Here is a 26893-nt window from a genome sequence, read left to right on the forward strand (position 1 = left end):
TGGGACATGTTTTCCAGATAAGGGGTCTTTTTGTAATTTGTATCTCCATAAAGTTGGCTAAAAATCATTTAAACATTAATTAAACTCAAAAGTATTGTTTTGTCTCTAATAAGAATTTATTATAGGATTGTGTACATTGTTCTGTGTTATTATTACAAAGAAAAAGGAAATTATTTTTAAAAATTTGAATTATTGGATTAAAATGGACTCTATGGCAAATGAATGTATTAATCACATTTTGTGCATGCAGCGCTGTACACTAGAATAATACATTCATAAAACAAACAGGGTAGTACAATTATACAATAAAAGATATATACAAAATATAGTTACATTTAAGTGCCAAGTGTTAAAGAGACAAAAGGAAGAGAAAAAAAGGTGATCCTTGTTCTAGAGCTTACAATTTAAGAGCTACAATCTGAGTGATATAAAACCTTTTAGAGAGAAAACCTGATAAAACAAAAGCAGTCTACTAAAAACCAAGTGTCTGGAATATATGTTGATTTCACATGAGGCTGGTAGAAAAAGCATTAGTAGTTGTGATTAGGCAGTGTACAAGTGGAGGATGTGTCTCAGATAAGAATAGCTTTGCCTTTTATAGCAAGTAAGATTAAAGGGTTCCTACAACCCATAGTGACACTAAAGTTAGACCTGGCTATTCTCAAACAAAAGCGAAGTTGGACCCTGCACAAGCTCTTGCCCTCGCCATGGAGAAGTTTAAGGCTGCAATGATTCTAGCTGGGACAGGGGATGCTTTGGGCTATAAGAACTTCAGCTGGGAAATGTGTGCTTCAGGTGTAAAGATCCAAGAAGAGCTAAAACAACTTGGAGGATTGGAAAATTTGGTTCTGCCAGCAGACAAATGGCCAGTGAGTAACAATACTCTAATGCACATAGCCACGGCAGAATCACTGGTCTCAGGTATGACTTCTATTTGGTACTTATTTTACACACAAATACAGTTATAGGATCTGTTATCTAGAAAGCTCTGAATACGGGAAAGCCACCATCTCCCATAGAGTCCATTAAAAGCAAATAAAATTATTTCCTTTTTATCTGTAATAATAAAACAGTGCCATGTACTTGATGGAAACTAAGTGGCAAACCAATCCTGTTGGTTTATGTAATGTTTAAATGATTTTTAGTAGACTAAAGGCATGGTATCCAAATTACAGAAAGATCCCTTATCTGAAAAACCCCAGGTCCCAAGCATTCTGGATAATAGATCCTATACATACATGTATATATATACATGTGTGTATAGGATCTATATACAAACAATATTAGCTGTTCAAAAAAAAAAAATGCTTGTAGCATTCTAAACAACCAATTTGTGCCAAATTGGTTGTCAAATGGTTGGTTGCCATTTCCAAGATTTGGTCCCTAAAGATTTAGTCCTAACAGGAATTGTAAATAGCACAGAACTGGGTTTAACAATATATAATTAAAATAAACATAGGATTCTTTATGTATGTAGTTATTGATTTTAATATGCATGTACATGCATACTTTGGTCATAGGGGAACGCAAATACAGTCTGATCTGTATGGCAACCTTATATAGTGCCATAATCCGAATAGCTTTGGGTGTTGTACCATTTGTTATAGACTCTAGATGAATGTACCACTGTGATCCCTGGGAACTGAACTAGTTTGTTACAGCACAGTGCTTGATTAGGAATTTCACTTGGAGAAGTCCATTGGAGGGTACAGAGCAGAGGTGATAGCAATGAATCTTATGTCCTCAGATATGTTGTTGACCAGTCTTCTAACATTTATAATTTGACTTTATATTATATAAGACATTGAAATAAGGGAAGCGAGAGATTAGCAAAGTGATCTAACAACATAGAAATGTAGTTGGTGAACGCAGCTGATATAAATAGTTAGAAGCGAAATCTAAAGTAATTGTTTCATTCTCTGTTCAGATTAGGGCTATATTTGGCTATCACCAGACTTGCATACGGTAACATGGATAGCATGGATTCCAACAGCTAAATGGTGTTTACTAAAATGTATTGTTAGATGGAAGAGGAGTGAATTGAAAAGGAACCCAGGATTGGTTGCCAGGGTGAGGGGAGGGCCATAAAAAACTTGTATTAAGAAATTTGCTTGATGGGTCAAGAAAAATTTCAAAATTTGGATACAGCACAGGAGAAGTCTTTAAATAGGTTAGTGCAATGATCCCCAACCAGTGGCTTGTGAGCAACATGTTGCTCACCAACTCCTTTGATGTTGCTCCCAGTGGCTTCAAAGTTGGCACCCATTATTAAATTTCTGACTTGCAGGTATGATTTGGAGGCATAAAGACCATGTGTACTGCTAGAGCCTCCAGTAGTCTGGCAGTCCACATTGAGCCACTAATTAACCAATCCGAGTCCTTATTGGTCACCTACTAGGAAAAGGTTGCGGATCCCTGGGTTAGTGTGATGTTAGTTGGTACCAATAAATTACATACAGAAGGAGCTGGTCTGATGTAGTTAAGTAAAAAGATCATTTATGGAACAAGATGGAACAAGGGATGTGTGAGGTATGTTAGAATTGGTAACAGTCAAGGTGGAAAATATGATGGAAAGATGATGGTTTCAGCTCTCTGAAGCTATAAGACATTGGATGAAGCAGTGATGTAAAGGCAATAAGATCTGGAAAGAACACAAATATAGCAAACAAGAAATCAGAAAAAAATGTTATTCCAAAACAGCAAGCTTGGATGTCAGTGCTGGTATTGGTGACACTGAGGTTGTGTGGAGGGTGTTAAAATGAAGAAGATTGGGATATTAATGGGGATATTAAGAATTTAATTTTAGCAAGGTTTCAATTTAATTCAAATAATAAAAGGACATAGAGGAAAAAATGACAGAAAGGCAGAAAGAATATGAGATTTGGTATCATTGGAACAGAATGAATGAACTGATACATGCCCAGATTTGACCAGGCAATCCTATTGGATCAAAGTCACTATGTCCAGATTTAAAATGTCATCTTTATATACATTCTGAACAACAACACTCCTGTTTTGTGACATGGCAGAGATGCCATCTGCCCATACACCTTCTTGGCAGATGCATGGAGCATGGAAAAATGTGGATGAGAAAGAAACTGCAGTCTCTCCTCATCTCTTTGAAGATTTCTCCATTCTGGTTGACAGGCCAGATGAGCAGAACAATAGTATTTGGCCAACCCTGTGTACGGCCACCCATGGGCAAGTCAGTCAGAATGCCTAAAGGTTCACCAGTATATTACTTATATATTACAGTATATTAATTATCGAGAAAGCTCCGAATTAAGGGAAGCCTGTCTCCCATAGACTCCATTTTAATCAAGTAATTCAGATTTTTAAAATTGATTTCCTTTTTCTCTGTAATAACAAAACAGTACCTTGTAGTTGATCCCAACTAAGATATAAATCATCCTTATTGGATGCAAAACAATCCTATTGGGTTTAATTAATGTTTTATTGATTTTTTAGTAGACAACATATGGAGATCCAAATTACAGAAAGACCCCTTATCCGGAATACCCTTGGTCCCAAGCATTCTGGATAACGAGTCCAATACCTTTGTAACATTTGATAAGATTCAGCAGGTTAAAGCAGGAGAGCTGGTACCTATTCAAATATTCAACTTTTTCAGGACAGCTGACCTCTATTGTCTAAAACCAATATGGATGAGTAATAGGAATAATAACATTTTAGCTAGAAATGTTTGATCTTTTGTAAATCTTGCGCAAGACATAGTGACAAATAACTGACATGAAAGTGACTTTGCCCTCTGGCAGCACATTATGTGATGATGAATTCATGTCAGCTTGTCTTTTAACCTTCACAAGTAGCTAAGAACTGGTTTTACTGTTTATCTTCACAGAGGCAAAAAAAGCAGTTTAGCCATTAATATTTTTTACATTTAGAAAACACATTTCACACAATTTAATGCTGAAAACATAATGGACAATAAAGCAGTGTTGGACAGATATAGCACTGACAGTCATCAAGCAGGACCATGACATTTGCTTAGCGTAAAGGGTTTTGTTATCTCATATAGCAATGTATATACACATATAGGGAGAGAGCAGAATGGAATGTCCTCCCTCTTTTGTTTGATAAGTTGTGGCATTTGTTTTAGTGCCACTGTTTAATCCTCAGCCAAGAATGACCTAAATTTAGCACCAATATTCAGTAAGAGGGAATGTTAGCTATCTAAATAAAGCTCAGTCAAGCATAAAAAGATAAAAAGTCTTTCTCTTACAATATGAATAAAATCACAAAGAAACATTCTTGTCCTCAGAATACAGTCATTTATGTAAATGATATACTTGTCATAGGAACTGATGTATGGATAGGAGTTTTTTTTTTTTAATTTTTATCCTCCTTCAAAACTCCTTCAAAAATTTTTTAGCTCTAAAACTTCAGAATTCAAATGTTCTGTATGTATTAAGCAAAAAAATGTTAGAAACTTGAATGTAAACCATTGACATCTAAAAGCTTTGAGTCAATGTAGAAGTCAGTGGGAGCTGTCGTAGGCAAAAAGTGTTTCCATTTTTTCAGCATTTTTAGACTTATAGAAATCAATGAGTATAATATGAATTTGATACATTTGAGTTTTTTAGGGTTTAATTTAATTTATGTTTTTAATAAATACCACACATTTGAGTCCAGTTAATTTAATTTTTTTTTTTTAATAAATAAGCCTATGACTGTAGACTAAAATAAGTGTTTGATATAACCTAATATATACCATTTTGACCTTCCTATACTTCAGTGTATATCCAAATAAATAGCATTAGTCCACTGGCAATTTCACATACTCAGTTTCCTTAGGTTGTCAAGGGGTCCCTGTCCCGCCTAAATAGGTAATAGGTGTGTTCTTGTGTTTCATTATTACTTATTTAATATCGGCATATCATTTTGTTGCTTTACACAAACTTTCCTATAGGCATTGACTTCCTTGTGGTATTCCTTGGCTTTTCTGATTATATAGTACAGGTATGGGACCTGTTAACCAGAATGCTCGAGACCTGGAGATTTCCACATAAGGGATCTTTCCATAATTTGGATCTCTATAACTTAAGTTTGTTAAAAATCATTTAAATATTGAATAAACCCAATAGGCTTGTTTTACTTCTAATAAGGATTAATTATGTCTTAGTTGGGATCAAGTACAAGATAGTGTTTTATTATTACAGAGAAAAAGGAAATAATTTTTAAAAAGTATAAATATTTGCTTATAATGGAGTCTATAGGAGATGGCCTTTCAGTAATTCAGAACTTTCTGGATAACAGGTTTACGAATAAGGGATCCCATACCTGTAATAATGTCTCTTGTTCCTCTGCCTTCTCTAAATCCAACTGATATGTCTGGCAGTTTTCTTTTTGTAGGGCTGGTTCAATGATTAGTCTAATTTTTAAGATATATAATTGCATTCCCTGTGAACAGAACAACTAGAATACAGTGGTTTAGTACTTTGTGTTTTAAGCATAATTAGTACAGTGTTTTAAGCTTAAAAGAGAAGAAACTAAAGACATTCAGGGAAGTAAGGAGTGGCGATAGGGCTTTCTACTGAACTCACAGTCTCACTCTAATTCAGTGTTCAGGGCTTGTTTGCAAGCCAATTCTAAGAGGGATTTTAAAAGATTTAAAAGATTTTAAAAGGTTATTATAAAAGAATAAAAAGTCTTTAAGAGATAACATTTACATAATGAGCAAACTGTGAATTTAGAGTTTAGTCATAAATTTACAGCAACTCCAAGGGACCGATATCCGCAGCTACAATCGGCCCGTGTATGGCCACCTTTACAAGATTAATAAGCATGGTGAGCGAGGTTAGAAAATGATTGCTGCCTTTACATGGGGCAACTTTGCCTAATATCCAATTGATTGACCAACAGGAAAAATTAGCTCCTTGGTACCTTTAAAATCTGTAGTTTTATAAAGACTTAATATATATTTAGTAATAGAAAATGCCCAATTATTATTATTATTATAAATATAGCGTCATCAATTTACGCAGCGCTTTACAGAATAGAGGGGTACAAAAGACATAACAGTTAACATGTACATATAAACAATTCACAAAAATGGTTTGCAGTTACATTTGGATGAGGATCAGAGACACTAGGGGGAGGGCCCTGCTCGCAAGAGCTTACATTCTAAAAGGGGGGGCTGAGACATAAGGTCAGGGTAACTAGCATGGTGTTAGAGTTCCTGTAGGTGTGTAAAGTGACAGTAAGTGCAGAGTGAGAGGTTAAAACTAGTGGTTAGTGAATGTTTGGGGGGGGTTAGGCTATAGGCTTGAGTGAAAAGGTGAGTTTTAAGAGACCGTTTAAAAGCTTGGAGAGTCTGGCAGTGCCTAATGGGATGGGGAAGTGCGTTCCAGAGGATGGGTGCAGCGCACAAATAATAATAAGGGCTCAAAAATCAAATGGAAACAGTGGTCCATACGCCCAGAAATCTGAGAGGATATCTGCAGTTGTTTTGGTTAATTAAGCCATTTGTATTTTTGATGTTTAGTTGTGAATTAAAATGCAAAAGCGGAGGCTTATGGGATGCAATAATGCTCTTGCTGGAAATTAGGAGGCAGTGCTGTAAAAAGAAGGATTTTATGTACAGCTTTAGTGGTCTATGGCTGGAAGGCAGTTGTGGATGCAAATGAATTGTTAAGGACTGCATTTACTTACTGTATTCGTATATACTTTATGTTTATGGTTCACAGAAGTAACTTGGTATCATATGAGGCTGGGTGATTTCAGATGTGTTATTGTTTTTCTTCAAAAGAAAAATAAGAATCAATTTCCACATGTAAGGCTTTGTTAGGAGAAGTGCTGAGGGTTTTTGGAAGATAATAACTGACAGAAATAGTAGCAGAGATATCAATAAAATAGTAAGAGAGGAGGCTTTGTAGTTTGCAACCACCAACGTGTATAGCAGCATTAATGAATGATTAAGAATGAAAAGAGTTTAGGGGTGCTCTCACCTCTGCAATTAAAGGGGTCAGAAAAAAGGCAAAAGAGGAATTAGAGGAGAAACAAAACAAATTAATGGAAGCAGAGAAAGAATTCATTACCCATACAGGCCCAGACACCCTGCGTACTTTTAGGGCGGCACAAACCGCACTAGAAGAAACCAGGATCAAACTAACACAGAAAAAGCTGCTTTATGCTACACAGAGAACATTTGATCAGGGGGAAAAAAATGGTAAGATCCTTGCTTATCTCGCCAAGGCCCAAGCCCCCTCTAACACCATAAATAAGATCACCTCCATGAATGGGGACATAGTCACTAAAGCAGCTCACATAGCCAACATTTTTGCCCAATACTATCAACAGCTTTACACTACTAAAGCTGACTATACCCCACTGCAATTATCTAACTATCTGGACACTATTCCAATCCCCCGGTTATCCCCTCTACTTAGGGCCCAACTCAACAGTCCCATCACACTAGAGGAGGTACAAGAGGCAATAACCTCACTCCAACCTAACAAAACACCAGGCCCAGATGGATTACCCGCTGACTGGTATAAGGCATCTATAGAACTTATTTCCCCCTGGCTTCACAAAACCCTGCTGGATGCGACAGAGAAGAACAAACTCCCTCGCTCCTTTAACACTGCCCTCATTGTAGTCATCCCTAAAGAGGGCAAAGATCCACTGGAGTGCGGCTCCTATAGACCCATCTCTCTCCTCAATGTGGATGCAAAAATCTTTGCGAAAATCCTATCTAACAGACTCAAATCAGTAATCAAAGAACTGATTGAGCCCGATCAAACAGGCTTTATGCCAAACAGATCCACTAATATAAATATTCGCAGGCTATTTACCAATATTCATGCCAACCATACTAATAAAGGTTCACGCACAATAGTCTCACTTGATGCAGCCAAAGCCTTCGACTCTGTCGAATGGCCCTACCTTCTGAAACTTCTTGAGAGGTTTGGCCTTGGCGTACAATTTATTAAATGGGTGGGAATGCTATACGAAGCACCAACAGCTAGAGTTAATGTAAACAGACGTCTATCCCCAGAGTTCTCTCTATCCAGAGGTACACGACAAGGCTGCCCACTGTCACCACTCCTATTTGCTCTAGCAATAGAGCCCCTTGCCATTCTGATCCGACACTCTCCAGCCATAACAGGTCTCAAATTGGGGGCTGTGGAGGAACGTATATCTCTATATGCTGATGATGTCTTACTATATCTGGACTCTCCGGGGGCCTCACTACAGACAGTTTTACGCATAGTGAAACACTTCGGGTACTTCTCTGGTTTGAAAATTAATTGGGACAAATCTAGCATATTCCCCATAGACCCAAATATGGATTCCAGCATGTTCCCTCCTACTCCCCTGCAATGGGTTGATGCATTTAAATACCTGGGCATTCAAGTACGAAGAGAGCTGAGCGACTTTATTCCCAACAATTTAGAACCTATTCTTAAAACCATGAAAGAGAAACTGTTGATATGGGCCAATCTCCCTCTATCTATCTGGGGCAGGATCAACCTGCTAAAGATGATATTTCTCCCTAAATTTCTCTACATTTTCCATAACTCACCTATCTCCATCTCGCCCAAATTTTTCACCTCTCTAGATAAAACACAGACTGCCTTCTTATGGGCCAACAAACCTCCCAGATTCTCCAGAGCCAAACTTAGAGCACCAACTACAGAGGGCGGACTAGGCCTCCCACACTGGCAATTTTACTTCCTAGCCGCACAGGCTTACTATGTCCAGTGGTGGTTCTCTCCTGATCTTACCAACCCCAATGTTCCACTACAGGCAACCCTAGCTAGCTCAATGGAGTCATTGAAATATATCCCATTCCGTAAACTATCAGATATCCAAACCAATCACCCAGTTATTGTGACACCATACAAAGCATGGCAAAAGATACTACACCTATGCATACTGAAGCCCCCAATCCTGTCCCCCGGCCTGCCACTGTGGGGAAACTCCTATTTACCCAACTTTCAAAAAATTGCCCCATACCGAGTGTGGCCTCACTGGGGCATACGTACACTGGGTGATGTGACCAATGCCGGGGCCCTGTTACCTAGGGACCAGATCAAACATACAGACACAGGAGAGTTGCTACCCTGGTTCTCATACCTACAACTCCAACAAGCCTTCCGGCACCAGTTCCAGAGAACCATAGTCCCTTTTGTGCTCACAAAACTTGAAACTACCCTCCGAAACCCCTCTTCCAAAAAACTGACCACCACATTATACTCCCTGCTCCTGTCTACCCTCCAGTCTCCCTTTCTCACTGCTCAAAAAGTCTGGCACCAAGACATACCGGAGCTAGACAGGGAAGATTGGGAGGAAGCGACAGACAGGGCTTACGACTATCTGATCTCTACAAGAGACAGGTTAATCCAGTTCAAAATCATACACAGGCTCCATTTGACCCCTCTACGTCTATATCGTATGGGAATCCGCAACTCATCCCATTGCCCTAAATGTGGTGCCCCTGAGGCCAACTACCTCCATTTAATGTGGTCATGCCCACAAATACATCACTTTTGGAATCAGGTCCTAGACCACATCCAAAACACAACATCCCTACCTAAAATACTCAATCCCAAGGTTTGCCTACTCGGCATTGTGGATAATATAATTCCCCAATCAGCATCTCGCATCCTCTATAGAACATTACTGTTCTATGCCAGAAAAAGTATCCTTCTTCAATGGATGGCACAATCTCCCCCGACAATCGCCAGTTGGCTCAATCTACTTAAAGCTCTTCTGCCACTGATACAACTCACCTATATAGCAAGGGGATGCCCCCAAAAATACGACAAAGTATGGGGAACGTGGGTTGAAGCCATGGAATAATTCCACAGGACCCCCCCGGGAACTTGAACCCTCACCGGTAATCCCAAATCCTCCCCGCCTTTAACAGAACTTGAACATTACCCCGAGTAGGACCACCGACTACCCAAACCAATGTACCGTATATATCCTGAACAAACACGCTTGTAGAACCAATGTCAATGTTTCATGTTGTTATATGTTTTAAATGCATAAATAAACACCTTTGGAAAAAAAAAAAAAAAAAAGAATGAAAAGAGTTTTGCATTCAAAATCCTATGCATATTTTTTTCATGTTTCAGGTTAGCAAAAACATTTAAAAATACACAGATAAATGTGCTGGTAAACCTTTCTAAAACTCTCTCTTGCAACAGATTACTGGAGTTTAGAAGACCTGTACCGTGAGATGGTAAAACATTATGTTGATGTTGTTGACAAACTGCAGGGGAGGCGGCCTGATCCAGCAACTATTGAAGGATGTGCTAACCTTAAACCAGATAACTACCTGCTTGCTTGGCACACCCCATTCAATGAAAAAGGTTTGTAAGGTTGACACAAAGCCTGAACTGGCAAATGCCTGAGGGGCTTCTGTAATATGTAATAGATAGTCACTATGTCTGGAGTCTGTTGGGGCTGTTTGGGCTTTTGTGTACCTTGCCAGGACCTGTTTGGCATCTCAGTATGGACCTGATGTTTGCATGAATGTTTTTTTAAAAAGGAGTTTTTTGGAGCAGGGAACCTTTAGCTGTACACTGTAGTTTGGATAAAATGTCTGTTGTGTCTACAAGTCATGTTTTGGAACATGGTACCCATAACAGTAAGCCATGTATAAATGGGAGGCTTTTATATAAACAATTTTTCCTGATTATTTTGCATCGTCATTTAATCAAAAGGTAAAATGAGTCATAAATTATTGATATTCACTCATAGATTGTTCCACTCTTTCACAGAAAATGTATCCTTGTATATCTCAGCCAAAGATAAACCTGTTCAGTTATTAATCTTACTGTTGTTTTTCATACAGCGTATATGTATTACAGATTTATGGGGAATGTAATAATAGATCGGAAAAATCATAAAAAAATATTTGCAATGCAAATTTTTCTTTTACACATTTTTTTAAGCAAATTTTTCTTTTACAATCCTGGAAAGTATTTTGTGACCTCATCCACCTTTGGAACAAAGATCGCAAATTTTATCGTTTGAACCAATGCGCAGTGTGTGTAATAATTTATTTTTTTTAAATAAAAAGAAAAGACTCCATATAACAATGTAATATCACTCTTTAATCACATTTTTAAGGCCTGACTTTTTACATTTTATTACTTAGATTGAACACTGTTGCAAATTTACAGTCCACTGGTCCATGGAATCACTAAGTACTTTCCAAGTCTCCATAAGTTGTATTAAATTTGTGCAAAAGTATAATTGTCTTGCAAAGGAATAATTTTTCCACATTGTGAATACATTGCTATTAACTTTCATTACATCCCCCCATTAGGATTAAAATTTTGGAATTATACTAAACTAAAAAGAAGGTTCTTTAGAAAGACAGTCAGTGACTCAGTTATTTCTTAGGTTCAGGCTTTGGCGCTGCAACAAAAGCCATGTGTATTGGGATGAAATACTGGAAACCAGGACGATTGGAAACACTGATTGAAGTCAGCATTGAAAGTGGGAGAATGACTCATAATCATCCAACAGGTACAACATACAGAAAATGTCATCAACAGATCATTCATACAACATGTGACCTATCAAACAATGAAACCACCCTATAAAAATCTATAAATATTTCAGTTTTATATCTTTTACCTACAGCCACCATTTCATAATGGTCTGCGTGTTTGCTCATGTAAGTTGATCAACCTACTATAGTGAACTGCATCATAATAGGTAGTGATGAGCGAATCTCCGTTTTACTAATTTTTTTTCAGTTTTGTGAATTTTTCACTGAAACAGCCAAAAATTTGACTTTTTTGACCCGCACAATTTTTTTGCCATTACTGCGCCTTTTTTGACATGGGCACACCCTTTTTTTTATGTGCCCGCGCCTTTATTTGATAGGACCCTGCCTTTTTTGCAGAGGTTTTGTGAAACAATTTGTCAATGGCGAAATTGCGGAATGTCGCTGCGAATCCACACCTGGCGAAAACATTTGATCATGACTAATAATAGGTTAAAATTGAGATTTATTTCAGGGATGTATCTTCTGCTTAGCTAGATATTTTGATTAACTCCTCCCTTGGAAACAGCTAAATATAAAAAAGAGTCTATTATAGATAAAACCAAAAAGGTCTATCAACATATACAAATGTGTTTTTTATTGCACCATTGAGATGTCCATTTTTTATGTATTCTATTCCATATTATAGCATGGCATTAACATTCAAGATGGTGCATGGTTCAGAATGACTGAGATTTTCTTACATTACATCCATCATAAAGCTATGCAAAGGAAAACTTCAGTGATGACAGAATATCTTGCAGCCAAAAACTCTTGGTGGGCGAAGTCACCTGCTAAATAGAGATCTACTGGAAATGTCACAGCAATGCCTGAGTGGAAAACTCAATAACAAATACTTGTATGAGAAAGGCACATACAGCTGTATATATAGCTGATAACATTCAGATTGCTTAAAGGAAAACTATACCCTCAGAATGAATACGTAACCAACACATAGTTTATATTATGCTGAGTGACCTATTAAAGAATCTCGCCAAACTGGAATATAAATATCAATATTGCCCTTTTACATCCTTTCCCTTGAGCCACCATTTAGTGATGGGCTGTGTGCTCCCTCAGAGATCACATGACCGGAAATAATGCAGCTCTAACTGTAACAGGAAGTAGTGTGGGAGTAAAAGCATTCATTGGCTGATGTGATCTAACAGTATGTGTGCCTTGGCTTGTTTGTGTGCACTGTGAATCATATGATCCCAGGAAGCGGGGAGAACCCAATAGCACAATAGCACAACTAAAAAAGTATATTTTTATGAAAATGGAATATTTAGATGAAGCAGGGTTTTACATATGAGCTTGTTTATGCAAATATATTTTTATAGAAACCTACATTGTTTGGGGGTATAGTTTTCCTTTAAGGAATATGTGAGGTATGATTTACAGGGAGTGACAGAGCTGACACTTGCTACAGTTATTGGTGCTTCACACATAAATACCCATAATGCAAATAATTTGTATTCATTGTACTACTGCAACATTTCAGGTAACAATGGGTAGATGTCTTTGGTTAAGGAAAGGGATGTATTAGGAACATCAGTTAAGGTGGCCATACACAGGCAGATTTAAGCTGCTGATTTGAGTCCTTTAGACCAATTTGGCAGCTTATCTGCCCGTGTATCAATCAAACTGGCTGAGTTCGCTCATGCACTTTCGGGGGGGGGGGAATGAACCGGGGTGACCTAGGGGTGCCTGGAAGATAAATCTGGCGCGGGTGATGAGCAAATCTGTCCTGTTAGCTAAACGCATGGAGGTCAATAGGTGGCATTTTTTAGGTGCAACAATTTTTGCGCACAACAAATTTTGAAGGGGGCGACATTTTTTACGCACAGCTTTTTTTCTTTACTCCAAATGCATTAAAGTCAATGGGCATTTTTTTTGGGGGGGGGTGACTTTTTTGTCTCAGTGACAGTTTTGTCTTGGTGACTTTTTTGTATTGGTGACTTTTTTGTCTTGGCGATTTTTTCACCATTAGTGAAATGCTGAATTTCATTGCAAATCCATGCCTGGCAAAAAAAAATCGCTCATAACTATCAGGGGCTGCATCGGCTCATTTATGTGGTCCTCAGTTCAATGGCTCCTATAACCATTGTTGTGATTTCATAACTAAACACTGGTTTAATGAATAGAGCCCTAGTGGCAGTTGATGGGATTCTCCTACGATGTGACCCTGCAATGTGACTGATATTCTGGCTGGCTAGTCTGAACCTGGCACATAAAACATGTAAAGCTTCTGCCATTAGACAATATACTGTAAGAACCTTGCATCAGGCAGCATTTTACCAAGGCCAGGAAAAGTCTGCCTCTAGACAGTTTAAAAGCAGGATTTTTATTTTATAAGGAAATTTCCATGCTTTTAGGAAAAAAACACTGCAAGGAATGGTATGCAGAATAGTTCCTCTTTGAAAAATACCAATTAATATCTTGAAAAAGGCATTATATAGGTTATATATAATATAGCAATATAAGTAATAGCTAAATATAAAGCCTTATTAGTGGAACGGGCAAAAACAGACAAGATTATGTTTTATATGCTAATAGGGTCTTAGTCAAATCAACTAGACTTGCAGTGTTTTTCTTGAAGTGGTTTCGCCAGTTATCTGACTGGCTTTCTCAGTTCAGAATGACTGTACAAAGATCTGCCTGGAATTAAATACCCTTGAATATGGAGAATTAAATTGAGAAAGCCAGTCGGATGGCTGGAGGAACATATTCAAGAAAAACACAGCAAGTCCAGTTGATTTGACTTGTTACTACAGATATACTATGACCTGGATAAATAAGGACTTTCACAGACATCTTATTTACTATGTTTCTATACTTTCTATTTTTAAGGGTTCCTTGGGTCCCTGTGCACGGCCCTGTTCACTTCCTATGCAATTCAAGAGAAGCCAGTTGTTCAGTGGGGAAGAGACATGATGAAGGTGCTACCTATGGCTGAAGAGTACTGTAAGAAGACTATACGGCACATGGCAGGTACATTTATTAAATTGATTTCGTTTTAGATTTTTTTCTTTTAATAACCATGTGATTAGGTTTACAACAAGTAGTGATATTATAAGAAATCGTACATTGTAGATGTCAAATGAATCCTGGAAAGTACTGTTATAATTATATACACTTCCTTCAAAATCACATTTGTAGATGTTTGCTGTAATGCCTCTCGCACTTGATAAAATACTCAGTATATAGAAATATCATAAACCATGGTACCGCAACACTTAAACAAGTGCTGCAAAATAATATATGTGAATCCATTTATAAGGTTCTATTCTTGTCTGTTTGCAAGTTCAAATACCATCCTCATCAGTTGACAAGTATTGTTGTGTGCAGTATTCTATAAGTGCAAAATAATTTGTCCCTTTTAGAATATCAGGAGCATTGGTTTTATTTTGAGGCTAAGTGGCAATTTTACCTGGAAGAAAGAGAAATTGCAGAAGAGAATGAGAATAAGCCTAAATTTCCTGATAAGTATGATGCAGAAGAAAGAGACAAGGTAATCATATTCATAATTTTGTAGTATCTTCATGCTGTGTAGAAAATTGTAGAAAATTTACAGATGTTAGAGATGTCTAGTGTTAGGTCATTCAAGTGATACAAATGTTACAGTTAAGGTGCATTCTTTTCCCCCCGCCTATCCAACAGACATACAGGAAATGGAGCTCAGAGGGAAGAGGGGGAAGAAGAGGACATGATGCCCCTATGATTGCATATGATGCTCTTCTAGGGGCAGGGGATGACTGGAAAGAACTTTGTAATAGAGCAACGTTTCATGGAGGTATGTGGATGTGTCTGTGAAATCTGATAGTTGTAAAGATAAACTTACCCAGCAGAAATCTCTCTTTTATTAGCCTACAAGTATCCTAAAGTACCTATGTAAAATCCAAGAACTGCCTTTAGTTTAATAGACAACTATAAATATGGTCCCTAAGCACATTACTGTGCTTTCATAGCTCCACTGGGCAATTACAAGTCTGAAGAGGCTACTTGATACAGTTAAACCCTAGATTGCAATAGCAGCGGAGTTATCCTGTCTGTATTTGCCCTGTTTAGCTTAAAGAGATACTGACATCTCAAATTCAGCTTTTAAAAAAATATATCATAACATTGTCTTTGAGTGCGAGTTATAATTTTACCATAAAAATATTTGCCCAATGCTTTTACGTTCCCTATCATATTCCCCATGTTCCTGTATGAGGGGGCTGCCATATTGTGCAGCAGTAATACGTTAGCATTAGAAGCTATGACTGACAGGCTAAGAAGGGACAGTCAGGTTGTCAAAACAGTCAGGTTTAGGGACTTCAAGTAACAATTACTTACAAAAGCAGCTCTATCAGTGCAAAATGATCAACATGACCTATAGGTAACTTTTTATGTAGATTCATATTTTGAAAAGAAGTTTTTTAGTGTCAGTATCACTTTAAGAAATAAAATAAACCATAGTATTTTTTATAATGATTAAAACAATGGACAGCACAAGCATTATTCATTAAAATGGAGGTGTGCTGCCCAATAGAGCACTGACTGAACTTAATCATAACTGCTTCTTCCCAGTCTTCTTTACCATGGGATTTTAAAGATTCTCTGCTATTACTCTGGCAGTTTAAGCAACTAGATGGATCATTTCTGTCCGAACAATGAAAATACAAAGATTTTTGTATTAGTTTTAGGTACAATGGAATTGTGCTACATTTAAATCTCTACATTCTAGTAAATGGTTTTAATTGTGTTGCAGGAGAAGGTGGTGCCACTGGGTCCATAGCAGGGTGTCTTTATGGATTGCTCTATGGTATAAGTAAAGTGCCTAAGAACTTATACGAGCAGCTAGAGATGAAGGAAAGACTTGAAACCCTTGGCGAGAAGCTCTATCAAGTAGCTACAGTGGAAAAGTAAAGCAGTTTCTACTAATTTATGTTTCCTATATCTAACTTCCAAATACTATGGACAGAAATTGACTGTTGTCATTAGCTTTCTTTTAAAAGATTTGTTTTCATTTTTCTTTAGAGAAAACTTGACATTATTCTTTAAATATTTTTAATACAGTGAGGATACTGGATACAGTGCATCTAACATGATGCCTAATGCCACACTAACATTACATTAAAGGGGCACATTTATAAAGGTAAATAAGGTTACACAGCATTTAACATCACTTTTCACTCCAGAAATTCTTGGCTGCCTAAAATTGTCCTATGGGAATTTGTTATTAGTTCGCTGTAAAACAAAAATTCACATCTTTATAATGGTAGTTAGCTTTTTTATATGAACTATTTCTGTGATTATGATGCATGGTGGTATCTAACACATAGGTACTACACTGGAGCATTTATATTTTCTTGGTGTAAAATATTTTACTCACTTGTATAAATGTGCCCTAAACCTGTTGTTTGTCGCTGAATTCAAAGGCAAAGATTTGAGGAGTTTTCACTTTAATTTGACCAGTTAATGCATTTAGTATAGGGAATAATTGTAGTTAAACCCCTGGCATAAATCAAACGATTCAATTCTCTGATCTTGAAATAAAGTGTGCCATTACAAATGCCTTTTAAATTACTCATTAACCATCCTATGGTTTTCTTCCTTATACCTTTACACTTTTCCTTTCTTTCACAAATTGACAAAAATTAGCCTACTTTGTAAAATTCACTGTAAGGAATACATAAAAGAAAAGAAGGAAAAAAACAAATACATATACAATATATCAGGACTGAATGAATGAAAATCTGCATAGCTGCAGACCAATACAAAATCTCAGCAGGGACTGAGAACTTTATTTTTTATTTTAGATATATTTTACAGGTTTAATTAACCAAGAAATTTAGGTCAGCTCTATTCTAACTGTAACTGCAGTTACCTACTTTTCTTATGCAAAATGTTAAACTTTAAAATAAGTCCCTATCTTTTCATGCTTATGGCCTACAAAAAGTTCCATAATTGATGTACTTCCCACTAAGTTTGCTCAGGTGTAGTAACCTATAGTAACCAATCAGCAGGTGGAATTTATTGGTCACCTGTTTCAAAGCAAACATCTTATTGGTTGCTATAAGTTACTGCTACTGGGCAAATTTTGTACCTTTTATTACATATAGGGTTAAGTCATGTTTGTTTTGTTGGGAATTTTTCCTTGGATAAACAGTGTAAAGAAATAAGAACATTTACCCGTCCTGAACATTTTTAAGGGCACAGGTCAAGTGTATTTATACAGATCAGTCCGACCTTTTTTTATGTAGCGGGAAGATTGTTTGTTATACCACATACTAAAAAAACAGATTATATTAAAACAGTGATGTCCAACAAAAGAATTCAGTGGCGCTCTTAAGCAGGCTGGGGGGCCTTGTAGCCACTTGGATATGAAGCCCAAGGGCTTCCAACTAGACTGAGCGTTAAATGTTAAAACACCAATAAATACTGTGGCTACATTATATAGAACTGTCACTCTAGTAATGACTGTAATTGTGACTGGAACTTAGTAATGCTTGTGTACTGCTAAATATTTGTGTCTTTTGAAGTGCAACTATGTTTTTACTTATCTTTCTTCTTAAATCAGCTTGTGATTTTTCTGCTTCTGCCTTAAGTACTTGTATATAACTGAGATTTATATATATATATCAGAACTTTAGTACTTTAAACTCAGGTTGGGTGATGCTCTTACTTTAAGGTGCATATCAGCACATGCAAATGTTTATTCAAAATAAATCTGTTTCCTTTGTCTATGCTTTCATCTCTTTTAATCCAAGCAAAATAATAATATTTTTAATTATGAACTGTGCCTTTTGAGTTTTGCTTCTGAGTTTTATTGATAACAATGAAAGATTTAGAATTGGTTTGTATGATTTTATTATAAAATAAATACAGTACTATTAGCAGCTATGTTGTTTCTTTAGCATGGTGTTAAGATTTGAAATTGTGCCAGGTACCTTAATAGTCAGTCTCTGGGAGATAAAGCAGAGCCATTGGTGCCTTGGTACAAACAAGTGGAGTCTGCGAGGGACTGGCAAAATATTATTATATTGATATATAATGTATATTGTAAATATAATTCTTTTGCCACAAATCACAAAAAATTAGGCATAACATTTAGGGGGCCATTTACAAATGGTCTGATTTTGTTCTGATTAGGATTTTTTTGTGTTAAAAGTTGCAGGGAAAAGTCTCAAATTTTTCGATTTTTACTATGCGTCAAAACAGCTAAAAAGCCAAATCCAACAATTCACCAGATAAAACCTGCTGAGATCAAGAAGTCAATATTAGATGCCCCTTCCCTGGAGGAACCTTCTTTTCCTTTCGAAACTTTAGAAGTTTCAGATTCTTGACACAGATTTTTTGTGCAACAGTTCGAAAAAGTAGAGGTTTGGGTGCAACAATTTAAAAAAAAAAATGTATCTTTTTTCAGTTCAGACTTAAGTAAATTTCAGACATCCGTGGAAATGAGATAACTTAAAACTTTAAATGTGCCCCTAAGTACCATATCTAAATCAAAGTGAAATTAAAGCTCACTACAGAAAAATTCCACCACTCTCAATTTAACAATGGGTATAAGTTAGAGTTCATCATTTGATAAATATGCCTCTAAAAATCCTATAGAAATGAATAGAGAGCAGTGGAATCTTACTGTGTTGAGCTCATTTCACACTTTGATAAATTTGCCCCTATATGTAAAGGCTTTGGGGTGCTATTTAGGAAAGGGCATACACCCGAGTTAAGCCAGAATTTAAGCTAAAATAATACACTTTACTGAACTTGGCAAAATACTTTCAAGTTTTAGAAAAAAAGATGCCCAACTCTAGTACACCTGGGTAGAAGCCACCATAGTTAGAAGCCACCATAGTTAGTGTAAATGCCTAAGAACTTATACAAGTTACATAATCTAATTATCTGCACCAGTTTCTATGTAGGTTTACTATCCACCTAATTTTACAAAAGCAGAAGCTTTAAGGCTGTGTTTTCATGGTAAGGACGCAGCAAAAATGAGAAAAGAAGGGGGAGCACTCACTAGGATAGCCTGCTATCCGTGCTACTACACTTTATGCCGCCCCCGATAGGGCCAAAATTTCCAAAGAGAATTTATAGAAAAGCGGAGCACAGGATAGCTTATAAATAAAAACATAAATTTATTTCCATCAATTAAAAATAGGTCAGAGCATATTCACCTCTTGGCTTAACGCGTTTTCGTGGGGCTTCTGAGTAAGTGGTTTAACCACGAAACGCGTTAAGCCAAGAGGTGAATATGCTCTGACCTATTTTTAATTGATGGAAATACATTTATGTTTTTATTTATAAGCTATCCTGTGCTCCGCTTTTCTATAAATTCTTCATGGTAAGGACGCTATGTAAAAAATTAGGACAGAAAGTTGTATTCCCGAAACACTTGTTGCATACTTTTATAAATATGCTCCTAGTTTACAAAGAGATGACATGGGAATTGAACTCAGGCCAACCCAGGGCAGTGGGTTAATCCAGTCATCACTTACACTAGTGTAAGTATATGGCAAATTAAATCTTACTGCTATATAGGAGGACAGGAACCTTCTAGGGCAGGGATCCCCAACCAGTGGCTCATAAGCAACATGTTGCTCACCAAGTCCTTTAAAGTTGCTCCCAGTGGCCTCAAAGCAGGTGCTTCTTTTTTTTATAGATACACAGTTTTACTCCAAGCTGAGCCTCCTGCAGGCTAGCAGTCCACATAGGGCTACTAATAGCCAATCACAGCCTTTATTTAGCATGCCTACTAATTATCTGTCCTATACACTGTCTGTAGACAGTGGCAGTGTAAAATACAAACCAGGTAAGGCTATGGCACATTCTCCCCCACATACCACCCCCCCCATGTGTAATAAAAAGCACTAACTGCCCAGTGCAGTAACCTTTAGAAACTAATAGGATCCTTGCTTCTAAACAGGTGGCTAGTAAATGCTACCTGCTGATCGGTTGCTACAGGTGGTTAGAACTGTAACAAAGCTGCACGTTCTATTACATAACTCCCATATGTCTATTATCAATGATCAAAACACACTACAGACTACTTCCTACTGATGGCAAAAAGAATGGGTAATTTGAGTAGTCCCTGACTCCTGTAACTTTGTATTCTTAGTTGGCGTCAGGTTCTTGCATATCAATATCTATTTTATATGGGATACTATCATTCTAATCATTTGAATTGAAATAGTAAATGAGAGCCATTGCTTCTCATCTTATATTCAATATGGATCTGGATATCCTGCTACTATAATTCTATAGAGTTAGTAATGGCTGTTCCTACTGTTCAACAGGGGGCACTTTACACATATGGGTATCAGAGAAGTAATATAACAAGTTGTTTGGAGTCCTAGGGCCCACTGATTTTGATAAAAGTACAGTGCCCTACCTTCCCCCTTGGAATACTGAAAAGATTGTGCCAGACCTAACATTTCTTCTTTAGAGTTGGTTAATAAAGTCTTTTGTTTACACAACATGAAAACTAGAAAGCTATTCTGTCTGAAATAATTGTAATTTTTCACTTTATATAATATATTGATATACAGATATACACCTGATAAAAAACTGCATAATTTTTCACTGAAATATATTTTATTGAATGTGTATGTAAGCACTAGTATGCATCTTACCTGCTACATTTACTAATACATATCATTTTTAGATTTGCTCAAAGTAGTATGTCATTAATGTCAACAAGGGTCCTCCATTTTCTTTTATACAGTGCCATAAAGTCAGTGCTTCATGGTGGTAAGATGTTATTAGATCCACTGTTCCTGAAGAAGAAGATTAACAAGCGGTTGGACCTGGGAGTATGTATTGTTCTCAGTAGTCTGCTAGATTACATTACAAGCCTGAATGATGGGGGTTCCATGAAAGAAAACAATCACGAGCAACCCATTCAAGCTCAAGAAAAAATGATTAGACACAGCAAGCAGGATGAGGCCCTGTCAAAAAGTAGCAGGAGTCCCACTCGATTTCAGCTTCTGCAGTCAAAGTTTATGAACCCAAACCATGAGCCTCCAATAAAAAAGCCTAGAGACATAGGAAAATTAACATCCGATGAAAGCCCATTTACTGTTCGATCAACAAGTAGTCTCATTAAAAAATTTAATTGTGTAAAAGACAAAAATGAGAAAGAAAGGAAGGAGTTAGCATTGCGTAATGAAAAATCCATAGGCAATAAATTCACTGGAAAAAATACAGTGAAATCGGTTTTGCAGAAATTTATAGCTGCAGAGGAAAAGGAAAATGATTCAAAATCTCAAGTGGCAAATCTTGTGAAGATGAAGAGCAAATCAGCAAAAATACTCAATAAAAATTCTGTTTCTGCTTTAAAATTAAAGTTTGAAGAAAATCCCCAAATCTGTTCAGTGAAGTCTTCTTTAAAAAAAGTGAACAGAACCAAATCTTCCTGCAGAACAATGAATGAAATAGAAGTAAAGTTGTTAGACACCCCAACAATTGCTGTAACCATTCTGGAGAATCCAGTTCCTGAACATGCATTGGTAGCAGAACAGGCCAGTCTTATCACTGGTATTGCGAGTGTCGGTACCCGTCAGGGAGTGTGGATGGCCTGTGATCACAACAAGCCTCAAACCTGCAACACTGAGATCTCTGGGTTCAACTGTGACAATCTGAATATTGATAAGAGTGAAGCTGTAGATTATGCAGATAAGCATAGTTGTCCTCTTGATAAAGAGAAACCATTATATTCAAGCAAGGAAATATTAGATCCAAAATCAGAAAGTTCTAACCATTCTTTATACTCTAAGGAAGAGATACTAGTATGTATGGATGATAAACAGATTGGTGGTCAGTGGGCTATGCAACAATCACAGGATCCTTCAGGACTTTCAGAAGAAGACAGGACAGAAAATATAAAGAATGGACTGACTACAGTTGTTAATGGACATACACCAGAAAGGACAAATCATGAAAATCTTTCTAATACCTTGAAAATGAAAGATGTTGAAGCTAATAATATAGCAACCAAGACAGAGAAGAATCATATTTCTCATGTTACGCTACACAACAGTGAAGAATCTCAAGTATTCAATACGATTACTAAAAACCCTTGCTGTACAATGAACAATAGCAAAGATAACAGTGACATCAAGCAACCAACAAGCAATGATGGAAATAATGCAAAAACAGATCTTTCTACTAAGGAGTCAAGAGCTACAGAACAAAAAGAGTCATATCTGATAAACAAATTAAATATGGAGGAAAACCAAGTGTCTACTAATGGGACCACTCCTGTTGTGCCAGTTTCTGAAACAACCAATTCTTTGCACAATCCCAAAAAAACAGGAATTAGAGAGAGCAATGACATTTCCAAATGTAAAAAAGTAAAGGGCAGAGGCTTAGGTATTAAATTGGAAATTAAATATGCTAAGTACTTGCCAGTAGATGATTTTTTTACAATAGAGCTTAAAGACATTCCTTCAATTATCCCTTTAACTAGAAATGGTGTATGTAGCACCGAATCTAGCTTTCAGATTGAATGGGCAACATGTAATACTCCAGTCTTGTATGAAAGCCCTGCTGTGCATTCTTCCTGTGCAGAGGCTGTGAATAATCACCCACCAGAGACTGGAAGGAAAAGAAATAGCCCTTGTCAGAGAAGTGAGCCTCAATATCAAGATTCCAAAGAAAACTGTTCTTTGCACGCAACCCCAAAAGATACATTTGTGGTCAAGAACACAGAGGTCAAGTTGCCAAACCCCAACAAGGCAGCTGGCAAAAAGGTGCTTTCCAAGTATCATATCCCATCAGCAAGAGATATGCCCAGCAGTGAAGATCACACAAAACTGAGTGGCAGCAGGGGGCAATCCTCAGATTACACAAAGATGGCTGATCTGTCCAAATATAAAGCACAAAGTTATCAGGACATTGAAATGTCACAGAAACAGTCATTCAAACCTCTAGTGATTACAGCAAGTGACACATTTTAATGCCACGCGTGATTTTCCTTTTTTAAATATTTTACATTTTCAATTCATATGTCCCCTGCTAAAATAATTGTTTCCTTTAGCTTGATCACATTATATAAGATACAATTTACCACAGAAACCTGGTAAAGCAAAGATCTTTCAGTGCCTCATATTTTGTAAATAGTTGGGGGGGGGATTCAGTCAAAACCTCACCCTCCATAAAACAGTCAGCCAAGACTTTAATCCAACCCCTAAAGGCAAAAAGAGATGGATCACCTTCAACTGGCCAATGCTTTAAAGGCATAAAACATTAATGGGGTTATGTAATAAATGGCACTACCTAATCGGCATACCTGCTTATTAGTTAGTGACATTTATTACATAACCCCATTAATGTTCTCCTGGTCACCTGTCTAAAAGTAAACATCTTATTTTTTGCTATGGGTTACTGCTTCTGGGCAAACTAGAGCATAACATAGAGCAAACATATGGGGGTAAGACTGGATTTATAGGCTGGGAAATGCAAATCCTACTAAAATTGCTGAAATTCAGACTAATGGCTGAAATGCTTGCCTGGCTTTAAGTGGTAAAGGCATATGAATAACTGTGTATCATATTTAGTGCAATGTTTTGTAATGAAGCTTTTAGTAAATATGTATTTGTGTGTGTGTGCTGTTTTTTCCCATAATGTCAGTATCTTCCAACATGAATATTAACTTTATTATACTTTGTGATAAAAATCTATAAATATATATATAGAAATATATATATATTTTTTTTATTGAAAATAAAATAAACTGTTGATGCAGTTTTCACCCCAAGAGCCTGCATCCCAAAGGATGCTAAATGATTGAAGCAATCCGATATACCCAAATGTGCTTATCTTTCAGTGTATGGCCAAATTTAGATATCCTCTTCTATACATATACAATGTATATACATAGAAAAGGATATCTGATGAGGATATCAGAAGAGGATATCTTTGATTTTCATGACAATATATGTAGAAGAGTTGAAGACAAACCATAAGATTTTCCTATTTATGCTGTAAGAAGTGCTTTTTTCCCAAAACGCAAGTGTCATTGTGGCCACATGTGGGCATTGCGCCTGACATTTGCGCTGCATCTAGTAAAATTACATCCAATTCTCAAAATGAACACAACTGCAAACGTGTTTCCTTACAAATAGGACACAATTGCATGTCGATCTGGTGTCATTTCTGGTGTTTGGTGTGAGAGTGACGTCTGTACCCAATTCTTTAGGTGCAAGTGAACAGTGCTTATTGACAAAAGGGAGCCCTGGAGCTACTGCCACATCCTGACCAGGCGATTCTCCTGAGTCAATGGGCGCAGCAGCGCCTGATTCGGAACAGAAGGCAGTGCCCAGCACAGCTATAGGGAAATGTGACACAAGTAACTTTAATAAAATTGGTTTTACATGCAGCCAATTGTGGAGAAAAGTGCAAGTTGCTGACTGTGTTTTGGGCACAAATAAGTCCTAAACATTAGTGACAGGCAGGAAGCATGTGTACAATTGGAGAGAGAATGATTGGTGGTAAGCGAAAAAATAGAGAGTGTCAGGGTGAGTTTGGGGCCATGGGGACTGAGGATCAGTAGTGGGGGCTGGGGCTTTCCTGTGGATGAAATAGGGGGAAAGGGGGTTGGCTGAGTGTGGGACAGGGGTAGACAGGGTACCACCAGGCCAAGTAGCATTGCCTTGGACACCTATACTTTTTGGCTGAGACACAGCATCAGTAAAACGTAACCATTTATTGGACCTGTGGTGGGCTCTTTGGGCCTCTGTGTACTTAGAATTCCAGGATCCCAGTAAGGCCTGCTAACAGCTCTCTATCTCTGGTTAGAGAGTTGTTGGCCCTGATGCCAAATTATTATACTGATGTGGTCCAGCATTTTGGTGGCCAAAAGCATAAAGATTTGTTGTTTTGGCAATTTGCTAAACTAGCAGAACTTACAGCATATGTTCAGCATAAGACCTATCAGAATCATCACAACAAAGTAAAGGGGGCAAGTACAGGTAGAAGAGGCTCCTTTGTTCCTTATGTTCCGCCTAGGTTAGAGTATCATCACATGACATTGTGCTACTACTGGCCACATTGGGAGGTTTATTTATCAAAATTCAAATCTGTGAATTTTATCATTTTTTTTAAATTCAAATAAACTTGAATTTTACTGGACTCAAATGTTTTGTTGTTTATTAAAAATGTTGAATTATAAAGACCGCGAAAAATACATCAAATATGCATACTAATCATCATTTTCAATGGGTCTACAAACTTTTTTGGATCTGAGGGCCCAAACATGTTTTTCTATAGAATAAGTACAAACAAATGCTGTGCAATCCACAAATCCAAAACATGTTACTTTTAAAACTGAAAACATTCACTAGCTCATTGGCTCCCCCCAGTGGCATGACTTAAGTTTACAGCAGCAGAAGCAGATTGTGTTACTGTTTGTTGGAAAACTACTGTAATATTGGTAAGAATGCAAAAAAATGAAAAATTACATCTCTAGGCATTTTCATGATGCTACCTGTAACCACTGGCATAACTACAGAGGAAGCAAGGGCCCGGGTCTGCTTGCTCTGTATGGGAACCTATGCACATGGCCAAACCTGTTTTAAAGTATTTGGTTCAATTTAAATGTTATGGATTCTGGGAATTCCTACACCTTCTCTAGTTCTCTGTGCTCCAGTGTAGGGATTTCTTAAACAATGTTTGTATCTGTATTCCGTTCTTTACTGAAGTATATTGCTGCTACACAGGAACATTACATTATACTTACAGAATGACCTGTGTTATACTGAACTTTATGAACAACAAACAATGGCATCTAGTGACAGCACTATTTAACATATAAACAGTGACGTGACTCTGCTGAGCACTAACAGTGCGTGTTTGAGTTATCCAGCTGGAACGTCCCATAACAGCTATAAAAATGACATACTTCAGTTCACTTGTCTGAGATATATGCTTAAAATTCATCCAGGTACTAAGCAACCTTAGTGTGCAAATATTGATGCTGGGGGAACCATGAAGGCAAAGCCATCCAGAACCTGGCTACATCTCCAGGGTCCCCACAGTGGGTTGCCCCAATATGCACATCAGACTTACTTCCCGGTGACCTGGATGTAAATATCTTATAAACACACACACCAGAGGTAATATAACCCCCAAATGTGTATGAAACAGCAAATTGAATCCAGAATTGCATTTTGGGCACTGCACTTGTGTTCATTAATGACCCCTTATATTTAGCAATTCTAAATGGGAGTGAAAATGTGTGGAGATTTATAAGTTTTATTTATGGGAACAGAGAAAACTACAACTCAAACAGATAGTAAATTGACTCATAATCAGAAACTTGGTTAAAGAAAGTTACAGTAGCTAGGCAACATAGGGGGATGATGATTTGCTTTGTTGAGG

At 37.2% G+C, this 26893-nt stretch overlaps 1 protein-coding gene across 1 annotated transcript; it reads left to right on the forward strand.

The window, feature by feature from the left end:
* The first annotated feature begins 635 nt into the window (after window positions 1-635).
* adprhl1 (ADP-ribosylhydrolase like 1) lies at window positions 636-25645 on the forward strand. The gene is made up of 8 exons (XM_002944826.5): window positions 636-921; window positions 10176-10340; window positions 11380-11505; window positions 14378-14518; window positions 14911-15038; window positions 15188-15320; window positions 16278-16431; window positions 21240-25645. The coding sequence occupies exons 1-8, from the start codon at window positions 708-710 to the stop codon at window positions 23470-23472; spliced, it is 3294 nt and encodes a 1097-aa protein (XP_002944872.2). The 5' UTR covers window positions 636-707; the 3' UTR covers window positions 23473-25645.
* The last annotated feature ends 1248 nt before the right edge of the window (window positions 25646-26893 follow it).

The sequence above is a fragment of the Xenopus tropicalis genome, chromosome 2, assembly GCF_000004195.4.
Source record: "Xenopus tropicalis strain Nigerian chromosome 2, UCB_Xtro_10.0, whole genome shotgun sequence".
NCBI classification, from domain to species: Eukaryota; Metazoa; Chordata; class Amphibia; order Anura; family Pipidae; genus Xenopus; species Xenopus tropicalis.

Coding starts and splice junctions, on each gene's coding strand:
- adprhl1 (XM_002944826.5), top strand. CDS start 708: ATGGAGAAGTTTAAGGCTGCAATGATTCTAGCTGGGACAGGGGATGCT. Junction 922..10,175: donor GGCAGAATCACTGGTCTCAG/GTATGACTTCTA, acceptor CTCTTGCAACAG/ATTACTGGAGTTTAGAAGAC. Junction 15,039..15,187: donor ATGCAGAAGAAAGAGACAAG/GTAATCATATTC, acceptor CCTATCCAACAG/ACATACAGGAAATGGAGCTC.